General features: G+C 35.4%; 1 protein-coding gene across 1 annotated transcript in view; it reads left to right on the top strand.

Moving 5' to 3' along the window:
• Positions 1–27233, top strand: part of NPAS3 (neuronal PAS domain protein 3) — a 579942-nt gene that overhangs the window by 1180 nt on the left and 551529 nt on the right. Inside the window, exon 3 of the mRNA XM_042813282.1 lies at positions 299–451. Within this exon, the coding sequence (XP_042669216.1) occupies positions 299–451 (153 nt within the window). The remainder of the gene's footprint in view (positions 1–298; positions 452–27233) is intronic.

Raw genomic sequence — 27233 nt, forward strand, 5'->3', positions numbered from 1 at the left:
GGCTTCTTCCACCTCTTTCCTTCCCTTCAGAAGTGAACTTAAGGGTGAAGGATAAGGAGCTTGTTTGCTGTAAAAATGAAAATTAACATTTAGACAGCTTTTAAAAGTAGCTGGGCTGCGTGTTGCTTTCTTTCTACTTCACAGCACTGAAAAAATACTTAAACAAAAATGAAGTGTAGGGGGCCAGTTCACTTTAATCTTCAGTTCGGACTTCTGTTTTTGAGTAGCATCAGCATTCTTCGTACAACTTCTAAACCCCGTGGATTCTGTCTGGATTCTGTCTCTGTTGTTTTCCAAGGGAAGCAGACTGCCCCAAATGAGAAACTGAGCCCAGAAACACTGAGCACAGGGCGTGTGGTCATTAACTGTTGCACACCAGGACAAGGCTGTACTGACATGCAGCTGATCGGGAGATGCCTGCAGTGGGAACAAAGTGTGTCCTCAGAAGTCAGTAAATTACAGATTTTCATCTCCGACTATAATATTTTTTAAAAATCCCCTTTCTGACAGCTGTAGAGGCATCTGGTCTCTGCTGAGTTAACACCTCTTCCAGTAGTAGCTTTGCTGCCTTAGAGCTCTTTGTTGGGAAACAATTTGTATCAATAAGTCCTGTCCCACCCCCCATAAACAATTCCTCTGCCTCCTTTCTGAGCACCGTACTGTATTAGTGTGAAGTGCATTCGCCAGGATAGCTTCAGTAATCTCTCCGGCAGAAGCATATTTGTGTGCCATTTTGGGAATTTCTCTGAGATAGGAATCTGGAAGATAGAATTAATTTCTAGGGGAAACTTCATAGCCTGTGCATGAGTGCTTTCTTTATCACCTGTCTCCATTTGGCATTCGGAGAAGGTAAATCAAAGTGCGCGATTTGTTATTCTGCTCCACTTGAGAGCTGAACTAAATAACACTTGGTCTGAAATTCTGATTGAAGTTGTAGGAGGATATACTGTATTTAATTTAATGCCCTTTAATAGCATCTTCTTGTTCAGCTCTGGTGCTGTCATTTTAAAGGTTGGATCCGAGTGGTTTTTCCCTGTAGGGAGTGGGAGGAGTAATGATTTCAGGGGAAAAAAGTCGTCTGGATTCCTCAAGCACTGTAGCCACAAAGTTGGCCCGGCGCGGCTGCACTGTGCCCTTGGGGTTCCCCTTCTTATCGCGCCTCACAGCGTTCCACTGTGGGTGTAAATATTGCATGTAGAGGCTGAGGACATTTTTTGTATCAGAAATAACGTCGGTCTGCTGTTCTTTAAAAAAGTTTTTGGAAAACTGTAGCAGTGCTTCAATGCTCAGGCCCACATGTACTTTTTCTTAAAAATTCAATAATGTGGCTCCAAAGCCCTACATTAACTGTTGATTTAAGCTGTCTGTACACATCCTTCCAGCATTATGTGTCAGGCTCCTTGAGCCGTGGCACTCAGCAGCCGCTGAAGGGGTTCTGCAGGCTCTTCCTTAGTTACTGCCTCCCTAAAGGAGTTCTGGGGGTGAGAGATCCTGGAGGAGGCTGTGGGGACACATTCTGTTTGGTCTTATTTTCCACAATATTTAGGTGGATTGTATTACTGCTTCCAGCACAAGGTTAGTAATTACGAAACAACTGTGAGAGGTGGTAGTCCTTGCTGCAAGCAGGCATCTGATTGTTTTGAAACTTTTCCACCTGTTCAAGGTTTTGAAAGGATGTTTGAAAAGTTACACACATAATTTGATTTTCTTTTAAACTGCATGTGTTAGCAAATGCTACAGTTACGGTAGGAGTTTGGGGTTTTTCAGTTGTGTGGATATTTAACCAAGAAAATTAAATAGACAGAAGTGTCATGCACATGATATGCCAGTATCGATTTGTAAAGCGTATCATCATATCAGAGTGCTATTGGCTTACAGTGGAAGAGAAAAAGCCCTTTATTTTGGCATTTCTTTCTAGAGCATGAGCTTAAACATAGCAGTGATAAATGATGATATGCATTGTCTAACACTTGCTTTTATATAAATAGCTCCAGAAGATTGCTTAAATGATAATCGAAAATATGAAATAGGGTGGCCTTCATATCACAAGGCCAAGGGTCTACAAATGGAAAAACTGAAATAATGAAATATTTCCAAGGCAACAGACTGTCAACAAGAACAGTAATGCATGGGCATATCATAGAGCTACCAGAGAGGATATTAGATCTTATAGCTCTAGAGCCAGGAGTTATAATGACCTTTATTAAATAGAGCCCTCCCACATTACAACAATCTTTCCGATTCCTGATTAATGGATTAGCAGTCATACATGTCTTCATAATTTGAAACATTCTCTCACCATTTGCAGCATTTTTTCTCCACCGGAATCATACATTATTTAGAGCTTACACGAGAGTATTGATCAACAAAAGTTATATTACATATTTTCGGTAACTAATGGGATTCCGAATAACAAGGTTTTGTCTGCAGCACTGTTTCTACATTCTTTCGACACAACTGCTTTTTTTCTTACAAGTTAGATCCAGTTAACTTGTTCTGTACCAATATAGGGCTACTATACGTTATAAACATGTTACAATAATTAGAGGGTTATGAAAACAGATCCATCCAGCTCTTGAAACCGCAGGTATTTTAAAGAGAATACCAGGATGTATTGTCAGCATCCATCTCCTTTTATTAGTGTCTCCCTTGAATTTCAGAGTCTCACATGCTGGCAGTTTCAAATCACGTTCATTTGAAACTTGGCACACGAGTTGCCAGCCCAGATGGGAATTTTACTGTGAGAGAGATGTAAAACAGTTGTTGGAAAACTGACATTTGAGGCATTAGTTTCATCAGCATCCATGCTAAAAAGTACAATTAGTTTAAATAAACATTTGTTTCGTAAGACTATCTTTGTAATGATGCCTTCATTATTAGAAGATATGCTCTAAGTCCAAATAACCGATACTGACCATGAGCATTAACTCTTACAATTTCATAAACATTTTAGGATCAATTCTGCTCATATTGTGGTCAGTAAGTTAAAGCCTTTTTGGAACCATAGTGAAATTTTTATTTAGTATCAATTAAGTAATTTTTTTCGTAAGTTTAAAGTTATGAGACATTTCATGACATCTCATCTCATGCAAGTAAACCTCATGTTCAGTCCATCAGTGGGTTTCATTTTGTATTATTGTGTTAACTCTTTCAGGTGTAAAAGCACCTCCTGTGAGATGAGATTTCAACAGTAGTCATGTTACTTTAAAACAAACTAAGTGAAATTGTTCTGTGGGGTTTCAGCCTGGAAACCTGGTTTTACAATTTAGACTTAAGGTACATTGCCAATGTTTTGCATTTTCCCCCCAAACATTTGTTTTTTGTTTGTTGATCTACGCCTATTGTTTAGTGGTTTTGTTTTTGAAGAAGACTGACAAAGATTTATTCCCATAATAAGAAATGTTTTGAAATGTCATTTTTATTGTAATTGCATTTTTTTTCAGAAGAGACAGTTTGTTCCTGTATAATTTGTATAAGGCTACTGCATGTTATCTTTAACATACAAAGTCCAGTGGTACGAGTGAGGTGTGTAACTTCTTGTTTAATAGGATTTTGCATAATAAGGATAATTTCTAATAATGTTGCATTTTGCTACATAAGAAGTTGTATCGTAGTAAGAATAAAATGGTTGCTGCCGTGTCCTATATGACTAGAGCATTGTTCTGTGACTAGCTGGAGCAGTAGTTTTGCAAAACACAAAGTCCTAGGCAAATGAATAGGAGTGTTGTGCCATTGATTTGAACAGGGCTCTGAGTAGTAAAAATACGATTAATTTTGTATGCTGTGATAGGCTACTGCATAGGACAAAGAAGATATGGCAGGATAGTATTTGTGTTGGTAATTTGGCAGAAGTGGACCCTGCCTTTGGAGAATATTGAGTTCAAGTTGTACCTTAATCTTAAGAAAAGTTCCAAATGAAATTATACCTATAATTAAAGTACACTATGGAGAATCACAAGCAAGGATAAAAGTCTTTTTACCGTATAATTCAATAGATGTGAATTTGTTATCACTCAGATGACAATGACAAACTTTAATGTACTTTAATGGGAGGAGGATTGGATTTTGCGTCTGTGTGTTATTATAAAACATGAAAGTCTTGAGATTCTCAAGGAAAGGTGGAACAGTCCTCAAAGAGATTCCAATCTCAGCCTGCTGCAGCCCGATACTGAGAGTTATGTATCTGACGTGCAGGCAAGAGTCAGTCACATTAAAGAACAAGTGATATGTAAGCAAGAATTTGAAATGGATTAGTGAAAGCAGAGTTTTGAAGATTTGTTACAGGCGATTTTTCCAACATTTTTATGTGTTGCATTTTGGACTTTCACTCTTCAGCCGTATCTTGCCATTTGTCTGTTCCAAGGAACTTCTCACTGATGTCATTCAGTGTGTGAAGAAGACTTTAGTATTAATCTTTAGTATTTCTATTTTGTCATTTTTTATTTTTTTCATATATCTTAGTGTGCTTTGAAAAGGATTTCAGCATGGTTCAGCATGTTTTACTGATTAGATAGATGAAAAACATTTCTGAGAACTAGCAGTAGTGACAGAAGATATCAGTGTTAACACTAGAAATAAAATTCAAGCCCCCATTTTGAGTGCATATTCAAAGATTACACTGCCTTCGTTAGAGGGATTTACATTTCTTTTACAGGCAAAACCTCCACTGAAATAAAGTGCTCTCAGAGAATGGCTTGATTGCAACTTAAAATTAGCTGTTAGCTTGATATATAATAGAAGTTCAGCCCTTGTGTTAAATAATTTAAGTAGAAAAGTACTGTTCCATTACCTGCAGGCATCATACGTTTACATATGTATATAGTGAACTTACGGGATATGGTCTGAATAATATGTATGTATGTAATCTGCAATAATGTCCCTGGGGCTTGAATTTTCTGAGGAGCCTATTGGGTTTAGGCATCTAGCATATACTGCATTTAAGTGAAATATGGGCACCTAAATCCTATAAGCCCCTTTTTAAATACTTGCCTATGCTTTTTGTCTCTAAAACAAATTTAGAACAAGCTTCATTACACAATATATTGTTTTAAACTGAATTTAACGAGTAATGAATAGTCTTTGAACAATCATTTTGTATTATATCCTAATGGGATATCGTTTTGCTCAAATTTAAGCAAAGAACTGATAGATTTCTTCTTTGACTGGGAGAGGGGTTCATTTTATCATGTGCATATTCATATTTATGTTTGGCTTATTCGCAATGTTGGCTTGTATGAGTTAGGTGGCTCAGAATTATCCTTTTGAGGCTGTAATTCATTTAGCAGAAGTGTAACATGGCAAATTTGAGAAGAAAGCTTGTTAGAAAGCTGTCTTTTTCTAGAGATTATGGGACACTGAATATGTTAGCTTGTGGGGAAAAGAAATGCAAGTGGGCAGTCTTCACAGGTCAAGGTTGAGGTCAATATAGAACGAACGGAGTGACTGAATTCATACAGTGCTGGCAGCTGGATTAAAAAGGAAAAAAAATCTTAAAAAAGAGAATAGCTGCTAGGGGCACTTATCCTTCAACCTTCACTGCAAAAAAGTATCTGTTTTATTTGTCTGAATGTAGTCAGATTGGCATGTTTGCTTCACCTTTGCATAAATTACTCAAAGTACATGGACAAGAGGTTTTAAAAAAATATTTACACTGTAAAAAATACAAAACCCAAACTGTTTTCTCTTGGTAGGTAACAAATAGAAGATGAGCATAAAAGGAGAAACAAATGCATTAGGCTGTTTTATTTATTCATTCTTTCTGAGCTGCTACTCAGACTTGCAACAAAACTTGTATTTCCTGGGGAAAATCAAAAGTACAGTATTTTTTTTTTTTCAGTGGCTAAGTGAGCCAGATAAACGGTACTCAAGTAGCAGTGTTTGAAGGATCCAAATAGTTTACTAAAGTATCTTAATTAATTGGATGTTCACTTTAATAGTGAGTTTTCCTGCTTGTAGGCAATGCTCTGTAACAACAGCATATATTTGGCACATACACATATGATTTGAGAAGGTCTGGTTTTACTGAAGATCTATTTTTACTAAACAACTGTTTTAAGTTCACAAACACAAAATAAACAAAGTGGCAAAAATACAGACTTTGCATAAGAGGAATGATAGAAAAGATACAACAGATTCCGGATCTATCAGATATATATGCTATTCCTTTTATCAGTTCCTCTGCTCACACTCAGATTTTGAAACCAAGAGGTGCTCTCATTCCTTTCATTTCTTTGTTAACAGAAAGAAAAATGCTTTTCTACACAATTGTGGTTTGGAAACTGTTATTCTGTGCTTTCCCAGGACTGTTACTCAATTTTTGTTTTTGTATCACATCTTAAGATTAGAGTAGCAACCTGCAGGATGCAGCAAACACTGCAAATCTGTTCTTCACCCCAAAGTGATCTGGCATACTGAAGGAGCATCTTTAGGAACCTTCATTATTTATAGTCTTCCATCGTTTAGGAAACATTTTTGAATGATCTTCTACTTGATTTTTATTTTTAAAATAATATTTTGCTAAATGATTTTGCAATGTTATTTCAAAGTATTCAAATCCCCTTCACGACTTGTTTTTTTTTTTTTTTCCCCTCTGGTAATTGCCATGTGTTACAGTGTCTGTTTGGTACAAATAGGCAAAAAGAACATGGCTGGGGAAAAGTGTCTTCTATCTGACAGAGAATGGCTGAGTAGCCCACCTGAAAAGCAAGATTAGAATCCTGTATATTTATTCTGCTTGATGGTACTTTGAGGAAAACTTTAAAAATATTCCACTGACTTGTAAACATGTATTCTTTAAAGTGTAGGCATATATTGTATATTAGATAGACACAATATATATATTTACTTGAAAGGAAATAATACTGGTTGATTGTTCTCATCGTGCTATAAATGTCTTACTTTAGATAAAGTTGAATGTAAATACATGCACTGGAATGGCGATTTTTTTTGCTCTTATGCTGTGAGGGAAAAGTAGGCTCATCTTTTTTTTTTCACATTTTTATTGTTCTGTGTAAATGTAATTTGTTAATCCTGTGAAATTTGTCATAGATAAATTTGCTTGGATTATCTTGTCACCACCGTATCTGCATTCTTTTGTTCATTGCTTATTCATAATTTAACAGTCTGGCAGTGAGCCTTTTTGGGATGCTCACAAAAGATATATGACCTCTACCAGCTGCTACTATAACCTGCAGAATGCACAGCAAGACATTAGAAACGTGAGGATTCCTCTACTGATTAAAGTGCTCTTCATTTAAACAGTCTGTTCATAAGAATCTCAGGAATCTTTGTGGATAGCAGTTTTGATTTTTCATTTCTCACAAAATTAGTTCTAACATTTTTTTTCCCCCCCGAGTGGGAAACTAACATTGAATCTTAAGATGGTGGTGCTTTGCTTTCAAATGGACTAATGGAAATTAAATCACTCATTATATATGCATATGTATACATAAGTGTGTGTGTGCATATAGGCATCTGCAAATATCTTTACCTGGCTCCCTATAAGCACCCACATGTGTATTTCCTGGAATTTTATAGTGGGAGAAATTGGTGCCTCTGTGTGTAATATTATAACTAACTTCTCTATTATAATATTTTTTCAATACATATATTATTATCTAGTACTAATTTAAAGAAGAGTTGTCTGATTTAACCCTGCTTTATTCCTAGAATCTTACAGATTGCATTGTGTAAATACTTGGTATTATACAGTACACGAAAGACATTAAATAGAATGTTACTTGAAGTGTAACAACATTTTAGATTTTCATTATTCTCCTGACTCAGTTTAGCATATAAATTTTTCCCCCTTTTTACTTTTTCTTTTTTTTTTTTTCTTATCTGCAGATCAGCTTGTGAGTAATGGCTAGTTTTTACCTCCCCTTTGTGCTGGCACATGATTATAGTTCAAAATAATTCATTGCTAATCCATGCAGTATTGGTTCATCTCCATCACTCTGTTTTATGATTAGAGCCTCGGGCCTGTAAGAACATCCTTCTGCACAGTTTTCTGTCCTGATTTTCTTTGACTGCAACCCATATTTTAAACAGGTCTGTCATTACTGTTCTCCCAACAATCCTGCTACATTTTTCAAATATGTATCAATTACAATAAATTAATATTTTGATGGGGTTGTTTTTCAAAGGTTTATGAAAAATTCTTGTTTTTCACTGCACTAAGTTTCCAGCAGTGGTATACAGGGCTTGGTTCATATCAGTTGATGATGGAAATCTGACTTGAGGTTTTCATTTTTCCTTAGCAGCCTGAATTTCCTGTGTATTTATTTACATTTGGTGCCTTAAGAAGTCCAGGACCTTAAAAAAGAAACACTGTGTCTTTCTGAAACAAATTATGGGAGAAGAATGATTATAGCCTTGTCATTTTTAAAATATTTCAGACAGTATTGTTGTAAAATAAAGCTGAAGAAAAAACTTTTAAAATATATAGGGCCTGATCCTACTGTGAATACTCTTGTTGAAGTCAGTGTTCATTGGGTTGGATATGAACTGTCATGGCATTAGAGCTGGCTTACATGACATAATGACACTGTACCTTGATCATATTTAAATTTAGTATTTGCAGATTATGAAGCAAATTCAACTTTTATTTCACATCAAATAATGCTAGTTCTTTCAGAAGGTCATCCAAAATATTTTTCAAGACTTTGTTTCAGCATTGAGTAGTCCTGTGTTCTTTTTAATAATTACTTTCATCTCATTGTAGCTGTGTGTTTGAAAGTGTAGGTCAATAAGGATGATCGCATTCAGAATTTCATGATCTGTGTAGTGGAACAAATTGAAAGCAAAGCCTGTATCAATCACTGTGAAGGGAGGGTTAATTGTTACTGCTTCTCAAGCCTCTGGACAGATAAACCAGTAATGAAATACTTATTGCTCTGATATGTGAATGGTTAAGGATGAAACAATAGAAACAGGAGCAGTCTACAAAGATAAACCAAGAAGAAAAAAAAAAACAAAAAAACAAAGAGAAAAGAGTAATCTGGACTAAAGTAAGATGCTGTATATACTGTGTGTTAACAGTTTTAAAGTAATTTATTTCATTTAATGCAGCCTTCTGGTAATGATGTAAGAGAACAGAAAGTATTTGGTTTCTAAAGTGAATACAAAATATGACTATGAAAGCTTTTATTATGCAAACGATTTGAAATGGCTTACAATATGTCTGGATCTTAGGTAAAAGTAACATTTCTAGCATTAAGCGTTTTCTTTCTTTTCTTTTTTTTTGTTTTTCTTTTGCGGTATCATTAAGTACTTCTTGTTGTTTCTTTTTCTTTAAAAGCACAGCTGTATTTACTAAACCAAGTATGTTTTATTTCCTCCTGAAGTCATTTAAAAGTGTTTTGTCTACAGCCAACCAGGACACTAAAGGAGTGTTTAAAGATAGAAGCAGCAAAATAAAAACAAGTGCAAAAACAAATTATCATATTACAGTAAACATCTAACTACTTCTAGAATGCGAACTTAACATTTTAAACATCTGTTAGTTACTTATATGTTGAAATATATGCAAAAATAGTTAGTCAAATTGAAGTCTTAGGCCCATGACAATCATCTCAACACAGTGGGTAGTTCTGAAAATTAATGAGAATGATAATACTGTAAAGACTGTTCCAGAGTTTGCCCAAATTCATTATCTAAGACTCTTGTTAAGAACATCTCAAAGAATTTTAACCAGGAAAATATATTAATGCTTCAAAAGCATTTTTCAAAACGGTGATTTATAAAAGTATAATGGAATTATATATGCAAGAACTGTAGTTAGAAAGACAAATAATACAGGAGCAGCACATTATGAGGGAGTATTTTCCAATAGCTGAGGTACTTGCCTTTGATTTTGTCCATAGATGTCAAGCTTTCTTTATTGATTTATATTTTGGAATGGAGAAAATGAAAAAGTGAAGTCAACTTAACAAAATATATATCTGTGACTCCTTGTTAGTTACTTAATGAGGCCCAGAACTGCTAAAAAGCTCAGTAAAGTAATTAATAATTTTTGAACTGGTGTAAACGTCTTTTAGACAATCGAAAAGCACTTTCAGGAGGAAGGGTGATGAGACACATCTTTAGATTTCTCTTCAGAATGTTAAGAATTTCCTGTTGCCTGTTTCCTGATGGGATTGACGCAGCTGTGTATCATATGGAATGAAAGAGGAACTGAGTGCCTGACTTTGTTTTATGCAAGTTCTTTATTTAAGAAGATGTATGTGTTGATTTTGCCTGTTTCTTTTTTAGACTTCCCTCATATGAATGCTGTACACAGAATTATCCAAGTGGGAGCTAATTATAATTAATTTATCTATTTTCCAAGGGATTATTAATAACTGAAGTACATTAGTTAAGAATGCTTCTCTTTCTTTTTCTCTTTTTCTCTCTCTCTCTTTTGTTTCTTTCTTTTCTCTTTCTCTCTTTTTCTCTCTTTCTCTCTTTCTTTCTTCCTCTTTCTTTTCTTTCCCTCTCTCTTCCTTTCTTCCTTTCCTCCTTCAATTGAAAAGAGAGCAGAGTGCTTAGAAGATTACTATATTATTTCCATTTGTATTATCAGAAGTTATTGATATATATAGGAGTGTGTATGAGTATATGAGTATGTATGTGTAGTGACTGGAAAACTGATCAGAGAATAGAGTTTTTTACTCATTTTACCTGTTTTGCAGTCTGTAGGGCATTTACACAACCGTTTTCAGGGAACATGTGCATGCAAAATAGAGAAAAATGAGAGGATCCAAAAACAGTTTCAAATAGTACTATTGATCTAGGCTGTCCCACTTCACAGACACATTCTCTGAGAAGATTTCGTAGTGGAAAAAGAATCTGTGATGATAAACTGCATTAATTACATTTTTCAGTAATTCTCATTAATGGTGAGAGGAAGTATAGCAGAAGGTGGTTATCGTGGTTAACAGATCTTGAGATGGTTGGGGGAAAGGAGCTGCAGAGGCATGGCAGCGCAGCCATCCTTCTGATTGTGGCACAGATCCTGCTAGAGTCAGGAGCTGTGTGTTTCAAATCTGTATGATATTCTGTTTCAGATAAAATTTGTACCACTTCAGTCAATATTAATTTCCACTTAGAAGGCGATATGAGGCAAATTTGTTTGCTGTAAAAATAAAAGTCCTACAAAATGCAATATAAGAATAATAAATAAAAAAAAAAAAGGTGGAGTGCTTTGAGTAATGTGCAGTAGTGGTAAGAGCATGTTAAAATGCAGAGCAGAGGTGTGTGCAGCTAAGTGGGGTGATTGCAGTGTTGCTTCTCAGGGTGTTTCCTCCTACAGGATACTGACTTCCAAATCACTGTACAAAATTGCACTTCTGGTCTTAAGCTTTGATCTTCTCAACCTGCCAATGTGCTTTAAAGCATTTGACCATTTCCCTGTTCTTTCTGTTCTGTGACTTTTTGGCTAATGTCATCTTTCTGCTGCCTTTGAACACTTTGATCACTTTAGCGTATTCTTCAGAGGATCTTTCGTGGGAGTTCTACAATATGTTGTCTCTCAGTCACTCCCATTTTTTCCCTCATTCTACTCTTCATCTTTGCATAATTTCATGTGGTAGCACAATTAAAGTATGATCTCTTTACAGATGATTCACATGGCATTTCTATCTCAGCGGAAATTCTGTCTGACTTCTCTCTTCTCCTTCTTTATTTCCTAGCTTACACTCATATAGACAAAATGCATCTAGAGTTCTTTCCAAACATTTCATCAACTTTTTGGGATAACATTTTCTCTTGGGACAGGCCTGTAGTTTGACAGTCTCACGGGTACACACCTCTTCATCATAGCTTAGCAACAATTAAAAAGGTAAATGAAATATTTGAAATTAGTAGGAAAGAAACAAACAAAAAAACCACACTGAAAACATAAACACTGACATAATTATGTCAGTCTATGAATCATGCCAGTCTATGAATCTAAAATCTGCTGATCAAGCAATTTTTCAAAGATTTGTAACATCAGTTCACATATAATCGCTTAATTTCTGCCAGTTTTAGAGACATAAGCGATCAGTTATTTTCCTAAATATGCAAGCTTGCATACTAGCAGTGTGATGAATAAATCTGTACTGGTGGAATGTGAGTCACTGAATAAACTCTTACAAGTGGAAGAAAATTCATGGAGATGGGCAAAGGTGATGTGCCTATGAAACTGGGGGAATAATCAAAATCCTGTGCAGCTTCAAACATCTTTCAGAATCTTCTTGATATTAAATATTATCCCTCCATATGTGACATATATAAAAGAACCTCAACAGAGAGTGTTGGACTCTGGCTCTGACTCTGGACAGAGACAGGTCAGTATGTGTGTAAATTAACTATACAAGCAAGTGTTCGAATTCAGATTCTACTGTTGTATAAGCTTGTGTCTACTAGAAAGGCTTAAGATTTACTGAGATAGCAGGGGTCGTAAACCTGGCTCCTTGCAAGTTCTTGTGGCTTGAAATAATTATTCTCATGTTGATTTCTTTAAGGAAGAGGAGAGAAAAATGATTGTAGAATGCTGTTCATCAGAATGCATCCATACCTGACCGTAAAATGAAGATCTGATAAGCAGGTCTTGAATGAGGAGGAGAGATTTTGGAGGGTTCCAAGAGGGAAAATCAGAATTTGGTTGGATATTTCCTAGGATATCAATAGAGAAAACTGCTGGTGTTCTAGCAGGAGATTCCAATCACTATTTAGATTTCTGAATGAGCTAGGTAAAGCTCTAAATCCTGGAAGAATGTTTGGGAAGGAGTGTAAGAAGCAGCTTGATTTAGTCTACAGCATATTTGAAAGAGGATAAAGAAGGCTGATTTACTTCCAGATTTGAATGTATATCAGTCTTAAACATGGTCTAAAGTTACTTTGTGATATCGCAAGATTCTTAGGCTCTAGCTTCTGTCCAATCCCAGAATCACAGAATGGTTGAAGTTGACTGGAGGTCTTGAGAGTATCTGGTCCCACTCCTTCTCAGGCTGACTCAGCCAGAGCAGGTTCTGCAGGACTACGACTGGCCAGATTTTGAATATCTTCAAGGAGAAGGATTCTACATTCTTCTTGACCAACTTGTAGTGTTTGGCCACTTCAAGGCAAAAAAGGTTTTCCCAATGTTTAAATGGAGTTTCTTGTCTTTACACATGGTCAATCTTCATCAGTGATTAAGTTTATTGTCTGTGATACTGAATATCATGATTCAGGTATTGCATTTTGAGTACAAGTGATAAAAATTCACCTGCAGTAAAAAGTGAAAATGTGCATCTTGGGCAAAAAGATTGAATCTTATTCTTTTAAATTGCTGGGGATCATCGTGCATACTAAGACTATGGTTATAGCGCAGTCCACACAGTAATGAGCGTATTCTGGAAGGGAGAAATCCCACGAAGTTACTAATCAACGGTATTGTTTTATACCCAATCTCAACCAAAACTGTCCTGGGAACTGCAGAATTCTGTTACGCCTCTTACACTTAACATTGTAGACGGATTTAATAAGAAATGGAAGTGTGTTGCAGACATTCATAGGTCAGGCTGAAATAAGTGTGTACATTTAAAAAAAATGTTCATAAGCTATTCCCCGAGCACAGTAGATCTTCTGGCATTTGAGAAACATTTTTATAGTTAGTACATATGTATCTCTAGGCATTCTGGAAGAAACCAAGGAAGTCAGTTCTGTATTGCAGCTGATAGATAATTTGATGTGAATTAGAATTTTTTCAGAGGTGCATTGTATCTTGATAAAGGAGAAGCTGGAAATGGACAGTTAAAAAAATAAGTGTTTTACTTCCATGAGAAATACATGTAAGAGAAAACTGCAAATAACTTCAAAAATCTCATGAAAGTTCCAGTTAGTGATGTTTGAGTTAGCTGTGTTTGATGTGTCTCGCAGAGACATACCTCAAGATGCTTGAAAAATGGAAAAAATATGGATTAAATATTAAAATTTCCCTTCATGGTGCAAGAGTGTTTTACATCACATTGGGAGTATAGAAATACACTAAATGAAGTGGAGTGGATGAATAATTTTTAAGAACTACTTCAGAACATTTAAAAAGAGCTCCAGTGAACATACAGTAGTTCAAAGCCTGATTTTTCAACCAGTGTTACAGTTGATGTTGATTCCTTTTATTGACGTGGGCTCAGAGTTATTACAAAAGAATAAATCCTTGTTCTCTGGGAGAAGCAAATTCCTGAGAAAATGCTTGCTACTCAGATGGACAACATAGAATCTCAGGCATGTGTAAGGGGGCATTTTGCTCTTAAAATGGAAAAAAGATTTTGCTAGCTGCAGAGCTGAAGGACTATTACTCATGTAATAAGGTTGTGTTTTGGTCTGCAGTCACGAATTTGCTGTTCACCATGAAACATGTCATAATGCCTGCTTGCATGTCCTGTGGTTTTTTCTTTCACTAGAGTTGAAGCAGCGTACTGTTGTGTGGAAGGGCTGAAAAGAAAATTATTGGGGCAAACTGACTTTTATGAATAAGGAAATGCTTTCATGAAGGAGAGGAAATGTTTACTAAGGGACTGAACTTTATTTGGGAAGAAGAGGATCCCAAAAGGAATTCTTGAATGGAAGAGTTTCATTCAGCTAAGTATAACAGGGTATTATGAGTTTTCTAGTGTTGTCGAACCTTTTCTAAAAGCACCAGATCACAGGTACTGCAAATCAATTACTCTAACCCGAAGGCTGCATTGAGAGTGAAAAGGGAAGGTCCTTCAGTTTGCAGAAGAGAAGAAAATGTGTTTATCAGTGGGGTGGTATTTTGTCTGAAAAGACTTTTAGCCTCCAGTTGGAATTATTCAGGTCTGCGTATCATGTAGACAATTTTCAGTTCTTCTCATGATCCCATGAGCAAAATACACCCATTATGTTGGGATGGCTATGTGCATCTCTCATTATGTGGCAAGACAGAACCAGATAAATAGTCCAGTGTGGTGGTCTACCTATTACTGTTTTTGCTCTTAAGGAACCTGAGACAAGGGCAAGGCTGTATGCCTGTTAAATGATTTGATGAACTTGATTGCTGTTCAGATATGGCTACTCTAAGCTTTCTTGTTTATGAAGGTAAAGGCAGGAGATAGGACAAAATTTAATACATTTTATCATAAAAGTTTAATTTGTAAAGAAATGGAAACAAGTATATTTAAAGTTTTGCATGTTTCTTCATCAAAGCGGTTGGATGGAATAAGGTGCCGGTGACTGATTCGAGGTTACTCTAGGAAGCAGTAACAACAGAATGGAAGTGTAAGACCAGGTCCTGAATGCTCAGTAGCATCTAGTAGTTGGTGGCTTATAGACAACATTTTTCACTTTATAAGGTAAAATATATTGTAATCAAAATCTGTAATAAGTACCTTTAAAAGGAAAGAAAGTTGGTATCTTTCATGATTTTTATGAGTTCAAGCTTTTAATTGCTTTTAATTTGGCAGAAAAATCCTGAACTCTCTTACAGGTCTGCATTATCAATCCAACTCCCTGTTTGTAAGTGGAAGTACGTAATATAGTGCAATGTGCAATATTGTAGTATTTTTATTTCATTTGCAAAATTTTAAAAATGGCTTCATGACAGGCTGAATTTAAATGATTATGCAGTCCCATGCATTTAAATACCTGATCTGAACAGATATTTCCATTCTTTCATTCTTTCTTTCATTTTTTTTCATTCCCTTAGTCAAATATTAGTGGTACTGAAGTCAATATTTCCCTTGACTTCAACATGATCTGTATGATAACTGTTGAGTCACAGCTTGGACCAAGGATTGAGTACCTGGAGAAAGGACCCGGTCAGCTCTGGGAACACAGGTGAACAAAGGAGTTGACTTAGTTTAATGATAATTTTTTTTTTTTTTTTAATATGCTGTGAGTTGTTGATCTCTGCACTTCCTATTAGAAACTATGAGGTGGTAGCTGCAGAAATTGGCACAGGGCCTATTAAACTGGGACCTTCTTTAACAGTATAATAAATATTTTTAAAAAAAAAATTGATATATATTCAGAAAATACTGAAAATCTTTTATAATATTTAAAATGTGGAAGCTATCAAAATGTAGAAAACTTATTCTGCAGGAAACAGTATATTCATTATTCAAGTGGAACTGCACAAACTACTTCATTGCACACTAATCAGATATTGTAAAAGTGCCTTGTAACAATACCTGAGATGCACCTCTCTTAATGAGATTATTTTAACATCAGATATTGACAGATATGCTTGTAATAGTGTTTGAGATTATGTCAAACTTGAAATTTATCATCTCTGGAGAGCTCTTAAAAACTTTTTTTTTATTAACAAACTTTATTAGCATAAAGCGATGGACTCTGGGAGATGAAATTTGGCTGTTTCATTAAGAGAAAAATCTCAACTTTGCTTAGGGCCTGCAGCTATAAACCCGCAGAACTTTAAATTCTTTATATTGAGTTTTTACTTCTGTGGTATGATTCAATCGAAGAAAGAATTGTTGCTGTATGTTTCTCTACACTGGATTTTCAAAGTAACTTTTTAGTGTCATCACCAATTTCTTTTATCATTACTTCATGGCTATTTTTCTTTCCTGATACTTGCAAGGTATTAATTACTTTTATTTATTTGTATTGTTATTGAGATATATATCTTTTGTGCGTAGAGATAGCAAAACACTTATTGATCAAGTAAATGTAATGCTGAGAGGATGTACAGTTAACTTTTGCTAAACTAATATTGTGTGTATAGAACCAATCCAGAAAAGTAGTAACGAACTTTCTGAAATAGTTGAAAATATAAATTTATCACTCTTGATAAAAGTGAATCTAAAAGAAAGAGTTCACTGGTTGCCTCTTTATAGGGTAGAATGGTTGAATTTCTCAAGCAGATGAGATTCTATGTTTAAGAAAGCATGTCCATAATATTTGTAAACAAATCCTGTAAGTTGTCTTTTGCTTAGTAGAAAGGTTCTCATTTCTCAAAAAATTTGCCACTCAGATATGTTTTCACACATCCAGATTTCGTAGTTAAGACTAAATAAGTTATGGTGGGTAAATAAGTATGTATCTTATATATACTAAAGATCCATGTATCAATAATTGTGTTACTTGTGTAAGAGATACAGCTATTAATAATAGCAAAGAAAAGTAGCAGTAAGTTCTTCACAAATAATTCCCTTTCCAGGGAGCACAAAACTTCTCTGAGAGTGTGACTCTGTGAGCAAGGAAGAGATGCTGAGTGGAATGTACTGTGATGGAGCCATCAGCATTTACACTTTTTTTTTTTTTTTTTTTTTTTTTTTAATGGAAGGGTTCTCGTTTCTGTTGCGGTAATGACTTTACTACTGTATGCTGTAAAAGAATTTGGCAGATGTGTATTATATTGATAAGTTAATATAAATCCAGCCCCAAATGATTTTTTTGAGAGCTTTGCTGTGCAGCAGAAGTACACTAAAGCTTCTAAAAGCTTTTAGTGGAAAATTCTAGCCTAAACATTAGAGGAAGAAACTTCAGGTTGTCTGTTGATGGGCAACATTCTCTCATGTAGTAATAAATAGATTGCTGCAGTTAAGTCAGTTAATTTATCTGAACTGAATTGAACTGATTAAAAGGATGGAAATAATTAAATAGATTAAAAAAAAAAAAAAGGTTAATATTATAACTATTATCCTGGAAATTGAAATTAATTCCTGGAATATTTTCATTACTTCTCAGTAATAGTATCTAAAAATCTAGTGGCAGTACTAATGTAAATGAGGTCAAATATTCATAGTGTCAGAGGAGTTTGTATATATTCAAATAAATAATTGGAGTAGCATTAGGGAAGGCCAACTTCCCAAAACACTGGGAATTCTTACAAACCAAAGAGTTTGATGGAGAATTTGTGCAACTCTTAACTAATCTTGCACAGTGGTCAAAATCCAAGCCTGTCCGGAGTGATTTGATTTGATCCATTGATATTAAAATATTTAAGAGAGCAGCAGTAGTAGCATTCCTTCACTTAAAGTGGACTCAGTGTTAACAAAAATGTCAAAATGATTGAAATTTGTGTTTCCCAGGCTTTCGTATCCCACTGGCAGGATAGGAGTGGATTAATCATGAGCTCTCTTCTCTCTGATAGAAAGTACTCAGAAAAAGTAGTTGTAAACCATGTATCATTTTTTGCCATTGGTTGCATCCAAACAATTGCACTGGTGTTAATGAACTTGCAGAGTGTGATTGAAAATAGAAATCGGCCCTCTGCCATTGAAACTTAATATATATTCTAAAAATGTTTTCTAGGAAAAATAAATTAGTTCTACCAATAATTTAAGGAGAAGGTATGAGATGCTTAGCTTTAGGTTACAGTCTTGATAGGGTGAACACTTTGCCTCAAAGTTTGATTGTTTGATTAATACAATGGTGTTAATTTTCAGTTTATCAGTGAGAAGCCCCCAAGAAGTGAAATTGGGGAAAAAAAAAAAAGAAAAGAAAAAAAAAAGAAAAAGATTAATTGCTGCTTATAATTAAACACATTGAATTAAAAAAAAAAAAATAGTATTGATATTTATTTTATTTTAATGCTGGACTCCTGGGAGACAAGATTAATTGAAAGAACAAAGAGAAGCAAGTCCTGAAGGCTGGATAATGTATTGCTTTCAATTTCACTTGCTTGTATAAACAAGGCAAATGCTGAAGTTGCTCAAGAAATTGAAGTTGGGTCTGCAGATATGTTTAAGTGAAAATTTTTAATTCTAGTAAGTGATATTAAAATTAGTAAGTTAAGACTTACAGTGCTTTAAAGCAAACAAATATGTTGAACAGTATTTAAAGTTGCAGCCAAAGTCATTCAGAACCTGAAGTTTCATTTTCAGATATGATTTATGTACACAAACTTTAATCTCAGTGAAAAACACAAAGATGTGTAAGTACTTAAGGTTTGTTTTGAAAAATGGGACTTAGGTTTTCAAATCAATATGGTTTTTTAATTTGTCGTCCATTAGCAATAAAATGTCACTTACTTTGTGTTTTTCTTCAAGGAAAATGTTGGTAACACAGGAGGACCTCATGCAATTTTCATAAGAAGTTGACTTGAATTCTTTCTTCTGCCAGAGTGGGATACTTTTGAAAGAACCAGTCAATTCTTTATAGATTAGAAGACTCCTATTCAAGTAAATAGCAAAGGATACCAGTATGTTGCATCTTTACATTTAGAACCTAATAAAACTATGTGCAATGTTCAGGTGCTATCCATTCAATTTTAAGAGGGGTTCTGTGCTATAATGTGTTTTTAGGTTTAATAATGTTCAGCATGCACTAGTTCTCACTGAGTGTGCTGATGCTACAAAAACAGTCATATTTCTGTTCCTTTTGTAGAAGGTAGCCTTTTAAAGGTGACGTAGCCTTTTAAATTAATACTGAAGTACAGGCATTCTTCTTAATTAAAGATTTTCACTATCAATTGCACATTAAATGAACATGTGCCACTCGGTGGCACCATATAGTGTGCCAGGACATGAAGTTATCCTGTGAGTAGAGCATTCATTTAATATTTATTTAAATTTGAAATAAGTGAAACTATACAAACTGTGGAATGAATACATAGCTCAGTGAGTTTTACATAATGTAGAAAAAACAGGCCAAGGGTATAACACTGTGTTAAATATTTTCTTCGATTTAAGGAATTTTTACACCTCTAATTATCTTGTAAAGGAGATTTCTTTTATCCTCTTTATCTTAGTTTAGAGACAAACAGGCAGAGATGTCTTAGAATATTTACATTACCATCTAGCCTTTTCTTTTTATTACTTTAGGAACATTGTGCAAGTTTACTTTTGCTGGCTGTGTGGCTAGGGAAGTTATAAATGCCTCCCCAGAAAGCTGGCTGTCCTCCGAGCCAATTGAGACATTCTGTTCTGCCAGTTCCTAGGGCCAGGGAACCACTGCTGGCAAGTGCACCTGGCATTTCTCATGGATGTTCCCTACTGCGTTCACGCCATGCCATGTTCACTCTACATACTTGAGATTAATGTGTAGCAAACAAGAGAGAAAAAGAATTTCTGCCAAGCAGTACAGTATCAAAAGATCTGTGTGAAAGCTACATTAAAGATTACTGAAGAGATGACTTTTCTTCCACCATGATAAAAGTACGGCAATAATAATAATTGAATTTGAGTTTGTAATGTACCTTGGAGCATGACCAGTCCAGGCCACCTTCAGAGCTCACAGAAATCAATCAGTGGAAAGACTCCCAGGGACTTCAGGTGATTTTAGATCACACTTGTAGTCTAACTTTCTTAAAAACTCTCCTTCAGCAGTAGCTTTAATGTGTTTAATAGCATTAATTAGGCTCGAGGAATGAGAAAATCAATAAATTTTATTTTGATCCTTGATAAATTATCAAGGATCAGAATTTCTGAAGTTTAGAACAGTACCTTTAGTACTTCTCATACTATGGACGTAGGAAAATTGTTAAAAAAAAAAAAAAAAAAAGTGGACTATTACATGGGCTAGCAGGTAAACTTGAGGGAATTTCTAAAAAAAACAATCTATCCAAGGCTTCATGTTGTACAATTCATTCAGGTATAAAATTATTTTCAAAAGATTTTGAAAAAAATAGCTTCCACTGACTAAAACATTTTCATACTTTTAAAGTTTTACTTTTCATTATAAAAAAAGAAAATCACAGAATCACAGAAACATCAAGGTTGGAAAAGACCTACAAGGTCATCCAGTCCAAGCGTCCACCTATTACCAACAGTTCTCACTAAACCTTATCCCTTAACAAACATCCCTTGAACACCTCCAGGGTCGATGACTCCACCACCTCCCTGAGCAACACATTCCAGTGCCTGCTCACTCTTTCAGAGAAGTAGTATTTCCTAACATCCAGCCTGAATCTCCCCTGGCACTGCTTGAAGCCATTCCCTCTAGTCCCATTGGATTATTCAAATCCTGAAGTATCAAGCTGATCATAAGTTATTCACATTTGAACTGTCCAGTAGTGCCATCACTGATATGTGTGAACTTCTCAAAGAGTGTCCAGCCTACTTCACATGTTTAACTAAATCCTTCAGTGCTGTATCTGGGGCTCTCAGGCCTCTGTCAATAGGTTTTCCCCTCTTTCTGCAGAGCGCAAAGGCATGTATTACCATGAGCGCTGTGCATACAACTAGGAAAAATTTTCATTATGAATCTCCTAACTGAGGTTACATGAGGCTTTATTGCTCTGTCATTACCCTCTTTGTCCCTTCATCGTTTCTTTTGATTTGCATGGAAGATATAAGAATTCCCATACACCTTTTTATTAATCAGGGTCACTTTTCTATTTTATTCTCCTTGATGTGAAAGCTTGTGCTTATATTTGACTTGATTTCAGTAGATAGAGCCAGATGATTAATTAGTGTTAAGTACTGTGGCACCATAGGATCCAATGGAGTGCTGTCATTTTGCACAAGCAATGTATGTACCAATGCAATGAAAAATCATTCCCTTGTTTTCCTACTTATTCTGTTATTCCCCTCTCCATTTTAAAACATCATTCACTGTAAGTTTTTATGAATTAAAAGTGGAAACTTTACTCAATGTAGGTAGTTGAGTCAAAATTTTATATATTATCTTAATGCTAGTCACCAAACTGAGTCTGTGCTGATAGGATGCTCAGATCCTCTTAGAAGATTGTCATTTTTATTTAGGATGTCTGATATTTTTTCATCACTTGGGAATTACCATAGGTGAAATCATATAGTGAGACTGTAATTTAGTTTCAATGAAAGCTAGGTCATACTGTCAATTCTATAATTCCAATCTGTATGTAGATTCTAGAAGACTGACATGTGTGCAAGTGTAATTGTGAGCCTTAGAAAACATTGGATTTCTATTGCTGTCATCTGATTAATATTTGGGATGTAGTAAGGTATAGATGGAGTAAATTATACCAATGCACAGTATGTCTTGAACCCATTGTTTCCATTTCTTTTCTTTGTTATCCTTTGTAAACGATTGTGATGCACTTTAGAAAGCCAGTTTTCAACTTCTATAGCCCTTGGCTAACAGCAGAATTCTCACAAAAATCTCATTAAGTTAGGAGTATTGGCCAAAAGAACAGCAACAAATCCTGAATAAGAATGTTTCATTGTTTACACTGATTATTAAAAATGTTGTTATTTGATAGTAAGTTAAAAATGGTTATTTCCAAAAGGCTCTATGGTGTTGAGATGTATTTTTGAGCTCTTTGGATTGCAATTTGCAGAAATTTTGGTGAAGAAAATCCACCAACTCTCTTCTCTCAATATGTAAACTATATATATAGATACTAGATTCACTCATGTTAATCAGAGCATCTTAATCAGTACTTTTTATTTCTTTGCTTTTGAAGAGTGTGATAGCTTTGCTGAAACTTTGAGAAAGACTGTTGTCTTCTTCAAGGTGAGATAAGGTGGATCATAAATATATTTTCTTTCTTTCTTAAGAAAAATTCCAGCACTTCTTAGTGGGATGAGGAGTAGGGGGGAATGTATGCCGTGCTTTCAAAGTGTCAGTGATGCCTCTGTGTTTTGCAAGATGACTTGCAAGCAGGCCTAGGGTAGCTAGCAGTAGACACAGAAAGATGTAGCTAGTAAACAGACTGTTTTCTCATTTTTATGATGAAGCAAAGTTAAAATATATATATATATGTACACAAAATGAGTTTGAAACTGAGAATCACTTAGAGAATGGACTGCAAGTGCTTTAATTAAAGGAGAAGCATGATCTGTTTTGTAAAAATATATGAAAACGAGGAGACATAAAGGCGAATGTTAAATTGCAAAGTACATACACGTAACATATTTATGAGCATTTTTGGAAGATATGTGGAAAAATGTAAAAGTTAATGAAAAAGTGTGGTCAAATAGAAATGCTGAAATGTGAAAGCTACATTTATTCAAAAATAACAAATGTTACATTTAGATGACGAGTAAAAACCATGTTAGTTATAGAATTAACAAGGTTGTCTTCATCATAGTTGGATTTTGGGGAGGAAATGAGATGTAACTTTTGCTTCCTTTTGTCTTCTCACATAAGCCACTGCCCAGAGGCTATGCCTTTGGGTACTACTAGATTGTAAATGATAGCTAAAATATTAATCCAAAAAGAAAACAAACAGATGAATGACTTGGTATAAATTGAGGGCTAATTCATATAGAATGAGTTTTTTCAATTTAGAGCTACAAGGAGAGTTGACTGGTTTGGCAGAAATTTTGCTAGGAAGTGGTTTTGGTTTACAGCTCTGGTAGTTGCAAGGAATTGGAACCGGGCGTTCCTTGAAATGCAAATTTTTTTGCCAGGGGGTTTTGAACTAGGCCAGGCTTAGGTAGTCATAGGCATTTCCCACCCTTTTTGTGGAATTCTGTAATTAATGGCCCATCAGTCTGGAGTGCCTGATCCGGGAAACAGAAAGCTCTTTCTTAAGTGGAAATATGCTTTCTCTGACTCAGATCTACCCTCTGCATCTCATTCCGAGTTGTCAGGAGTGTCAAGTTTAGTTAATTGTATATTCCTGGTGAGTAAAAAAAACTGGAAAAACTCTTCTTTTTGGTTTACTTTTTTGTATTTTCTGAAGCTTGGTTTTTTTTTTTGTTTGTTTTTGTTTTTTGTTTTTTGTTTTTTTGGGTTTTTTTTTTTTTTTTTCTTGGACTCTAAGAAAGCCCTTGCAAAAACTGAATCAGTAACTTGAAAAATGTGAGTTATTATTGACTGGCAGGATTGATTTCAGCATAAACAATTGGATTGGTCTGAAGGGAAGATCTGACTCGCAGAAATGAAATTTCTGTTTTTTTTCTTTTTCCTGTGTATGCATTTGATTGAGCTTTACCTCACTTAAAATAATGAAGAACTGCATGTTAAATTTTCTATGATGTCATGAATTATAATACTGAATCCAATGCCATTAAATTGTAGCTTTTTTTGTTTCTTGTCAGCTACAACAATTTCAGCAGAGTACAGTCTGTGTGAAAGTAAAAATAAAATTCAGGGAGTAGCATCAAGGACTTCTGAGCTCAGGAAACTGAGTTTGGCAGTGCTAATTTGTATTAAAGTTGTTGTTGCATGACAGCAGGAAAAAGATTTAATGCTTGCCACCTGAATCAAGCCATGGAACATTGGTTTCTATAACTGCCGTGAATTTGAATCAAGGCCAATATCTCTAAATTTGAAATAAACTGATACTCTGTCTTGAAAGAAGATACAGACCACTTATGTTACCGAAGGTATTTAGATAATGTATTTCAATTTAATTTTTAGCAGTATATATCTTTCAAAGTTTTAGGTGCCTTAGCACTAGCCTTTTTTGCCTCGTCTGTATTCCAGCAAATGTGCAGCCTTTCAGTCTTTTATTTATCAATGCCCAGTCTCAAGCTGGTACTGATTTGCACAAGACCACAGATCCTGATTTTACTGCTATCACTGCATAGCCACTTCCCTTAATCTGAAACTTGTTTTTCTCTTTTATAAAACTGCATTAACAGGGGAAATCAGATTTCAAGCCAAGCGATCATACGCTGAAGTTTTAAAGGTGTCAAATACAAAGCTTTGTACCTTGAGCCTAATGTAACAATGTTGCCTTTACAATGCCATCGTGTGTTGCCACCTTTCTTTCTGAAGGATCCCCAGATTCTTTACAACCAAGGAAGACCAAGTGTAGGATTTTTTGGCTTCTTTTCAGAAACAGGTGTGAGTTAGAAAACTGGCTTTGAATCTCCGTGTAACCATTGCACATTTAACCACTGAAATTATTTAGCACTGAACAATTTGAATATTTACGCAGTATCTGTAAACAGAACTTAAATGAAACAGACCCTTTAATTGCTAAATGTAAATTAAATTTTGAATATTCTTCCGTGGCTGAATGCACATGGTGGTTTGAAGTTTCAGGATTGGAGGTCTGAAGACTGAACCCAGCTGCTTTATTCCTGCCTGTACCCTGTTACCAGCAGTTTCTGTTTTTCATTGGGTACAGAAGGTCCAGATAATTGATACATTACATTGGAATAACTTAATCCACCATTGTAATTCAGCAGTCTAGGTTGCAATCTAGCAGCTGTTTCATAGCACGTAAGAGCAATGCACAAAGATTTTGTAATGGAAGGGAAAAAGGTACGGTATGTATCTGAAAGTGCATGGGAAACTTGGAGAGGTAGAAGGCAGCTATTCCGCTAAAATTATTTGATGTCTTTGTTGTCATATAACATACTTTCTTGGGTTGCCTTTCATGTCTCTGATGGAGCCCTGAGGATATACTCCATTTCAGCCCTGTTTTTAACCTCTTGCTATGCTCAAAGACACAGCCTTCTTGGTGAGGAGGATGGGATTCTCTTCAGAGCCTATCAGTGCTGCTCCTTAATCGGCTGGAGTGGTGCTGACATGATAACAAGAGGTGCTAGTCTAATCCCAGGTTGTGCCCGCTTGGAAAGCTATAGAGAGGCTGGAAATATAACCCAGATCTGTGGCATGGTAATATAGAGCAGAGCATTACCTTTAGGCAAGCAGGCCTAGCTACAGTCCATAGTTGAAATTTAAAATGATTTTAAAAAAATGCATTCAATTTGAAATGCCCCAAGGTTCCTATCATTTTGTGAAGCTGTATCTCTTTCAAAATATTATGAGCAACATTGAATTTTTGCTTATGGTGGATATGCTACAAGAATGAAGAATGATAAACTGTAGGGGTGACTAGTTGTGGAGGAATGCAAAGCAAAACACGTTGTTGAGAGTTATTGCTGTTGTTGACACGGCTACACAGCATTAGAGCAGAGGACAACTGTTATTATTGAGTTCATACCAAAGAACTCATGAAACGAAAACACATAGTTCATAATTTATGCATTTTTTAAAAAGTGTGTAGGAGGTAAACTTCCTTTTTGACATTGTCTTTCTGCTCAGCATGAAAACTGCAGTATTTGCTGTAGTTATACTCCTATATTTGTCTGGCAGTCTCTTCGTGCTTGCTCTCTTTTGTGTATAGTGCTAGTGCATTCTCAATTGTAACACAATCACATACAGTATAATCTTATCAAAATATTGTACACAGAATTATCACTAAGTTTCATGGTATAGTATGTTCTCTTCTAGTATCAAATTGCTGTGAAATAAGCTGTATTTATATATCAAGGTGAAATAAGCTTGTTAAGCATGTTAAGAAGATATGTCTTAATTTTTTTGTTCTTTTGTTGTGTTTTTTTTTTTCCTTCATAGCAGCTCCAAATCAATTGTTAGGATGCATGCAGAAACACTACTCTGTTTACCTTCCTCTACTCAGTAATTCTGCCTGCATATGATAATCTCGTGTTATTTTCACATTTAAAACCCCTGCTTTCAGCCTGTTTCTCTGAAGTATTTTAACATGCTTTCCTTCAAAAGCAGTCCCACTTTTTCCCCTTTCATACTTCAGTGCTCTTTAATAAGCAATATGGCACAGCGTTCATGGTGGACAACGGGCTAATATTGTGCTTTCAATAGATGCTGTTGCTGCTTTCTTAAAGTAAAGAGTTCTCTTCAAAAATCTATTATCATAAAGCATCTGATTGTCTTTCCTGGGATAATTTAATTTATTTTGTCATGTCAGAGGGAAGAAAGAGTAATTAAAAGGGCGCTTTTCTTGACTGCCAGTGCCACAAGCTCAACCTGGAATTTGAAAGTCTAGCTGTGTTCTTTCTGGTTCATGAATCACCAACAATGAGGGCTCCACAGCTGGAACTCTGCTTCCCATTCTGCTGATGCATGAGCCAGAAGAGGATTCAGTGTGCTCTGCCATAGCCAGTCTGATTCTTTAAAAGAGCAGTAAAGAGCAGCAAAATATTTATTCCTATTAATTTTTTTTTTAATTTTGATTGCTCTCAGAGAATTTTATGTAAGATAGTATAGTTTTTAAAGAAATCTGTCAATATTTCTCCTTTCAAGTGGTAGTAACAGTTACATCTCTTCCTGTCATCAGCACTTCTGGAGAAATGATTTAAATTAATAGCTAGACTTTGCTAGACAGTTAAAAACCCACTGAGATCCTTTCCCTCCTCTCCACAGCACAAGATTTGAGTCCCTGTTCCAATTTACACATGGGAAGCCAATGCTGTCCCAAGTCCACCTTCTGGCAGTGCCTGCTCCAGAAGTATTTGTGCAGAAAAGACAATAGAAAATAGGCCTCTCCTGTTTCACTTTCTGTGGGAAAAAAATTGTTCACCGTGACCGCTCAACCTCCCAGTTTCTCTATCTTAATGCGTTTCTATCCAGTGAAGTTGCTTGTAGTTTCTTCACAAGAAACATTT

The sequence above is a fragment of the Centrocercus urophasianus genome, unplaced genomic scaffold, assembly GCF_019232065.1.
Source record: "Centrocercus urophasianus isolate 14NV4802_14NV808 unplaced genomic scaffold, USGS_Curo_1.0 seq_14, whole genome shotgun sequence".
Taxonomy (NCBI): domain Eukaryota; kingdom Metazoa; phylum Chordata; class Aves; order Galliformes; family Phasianidae; genus Centrocercus; species Centrocercus urophasianus.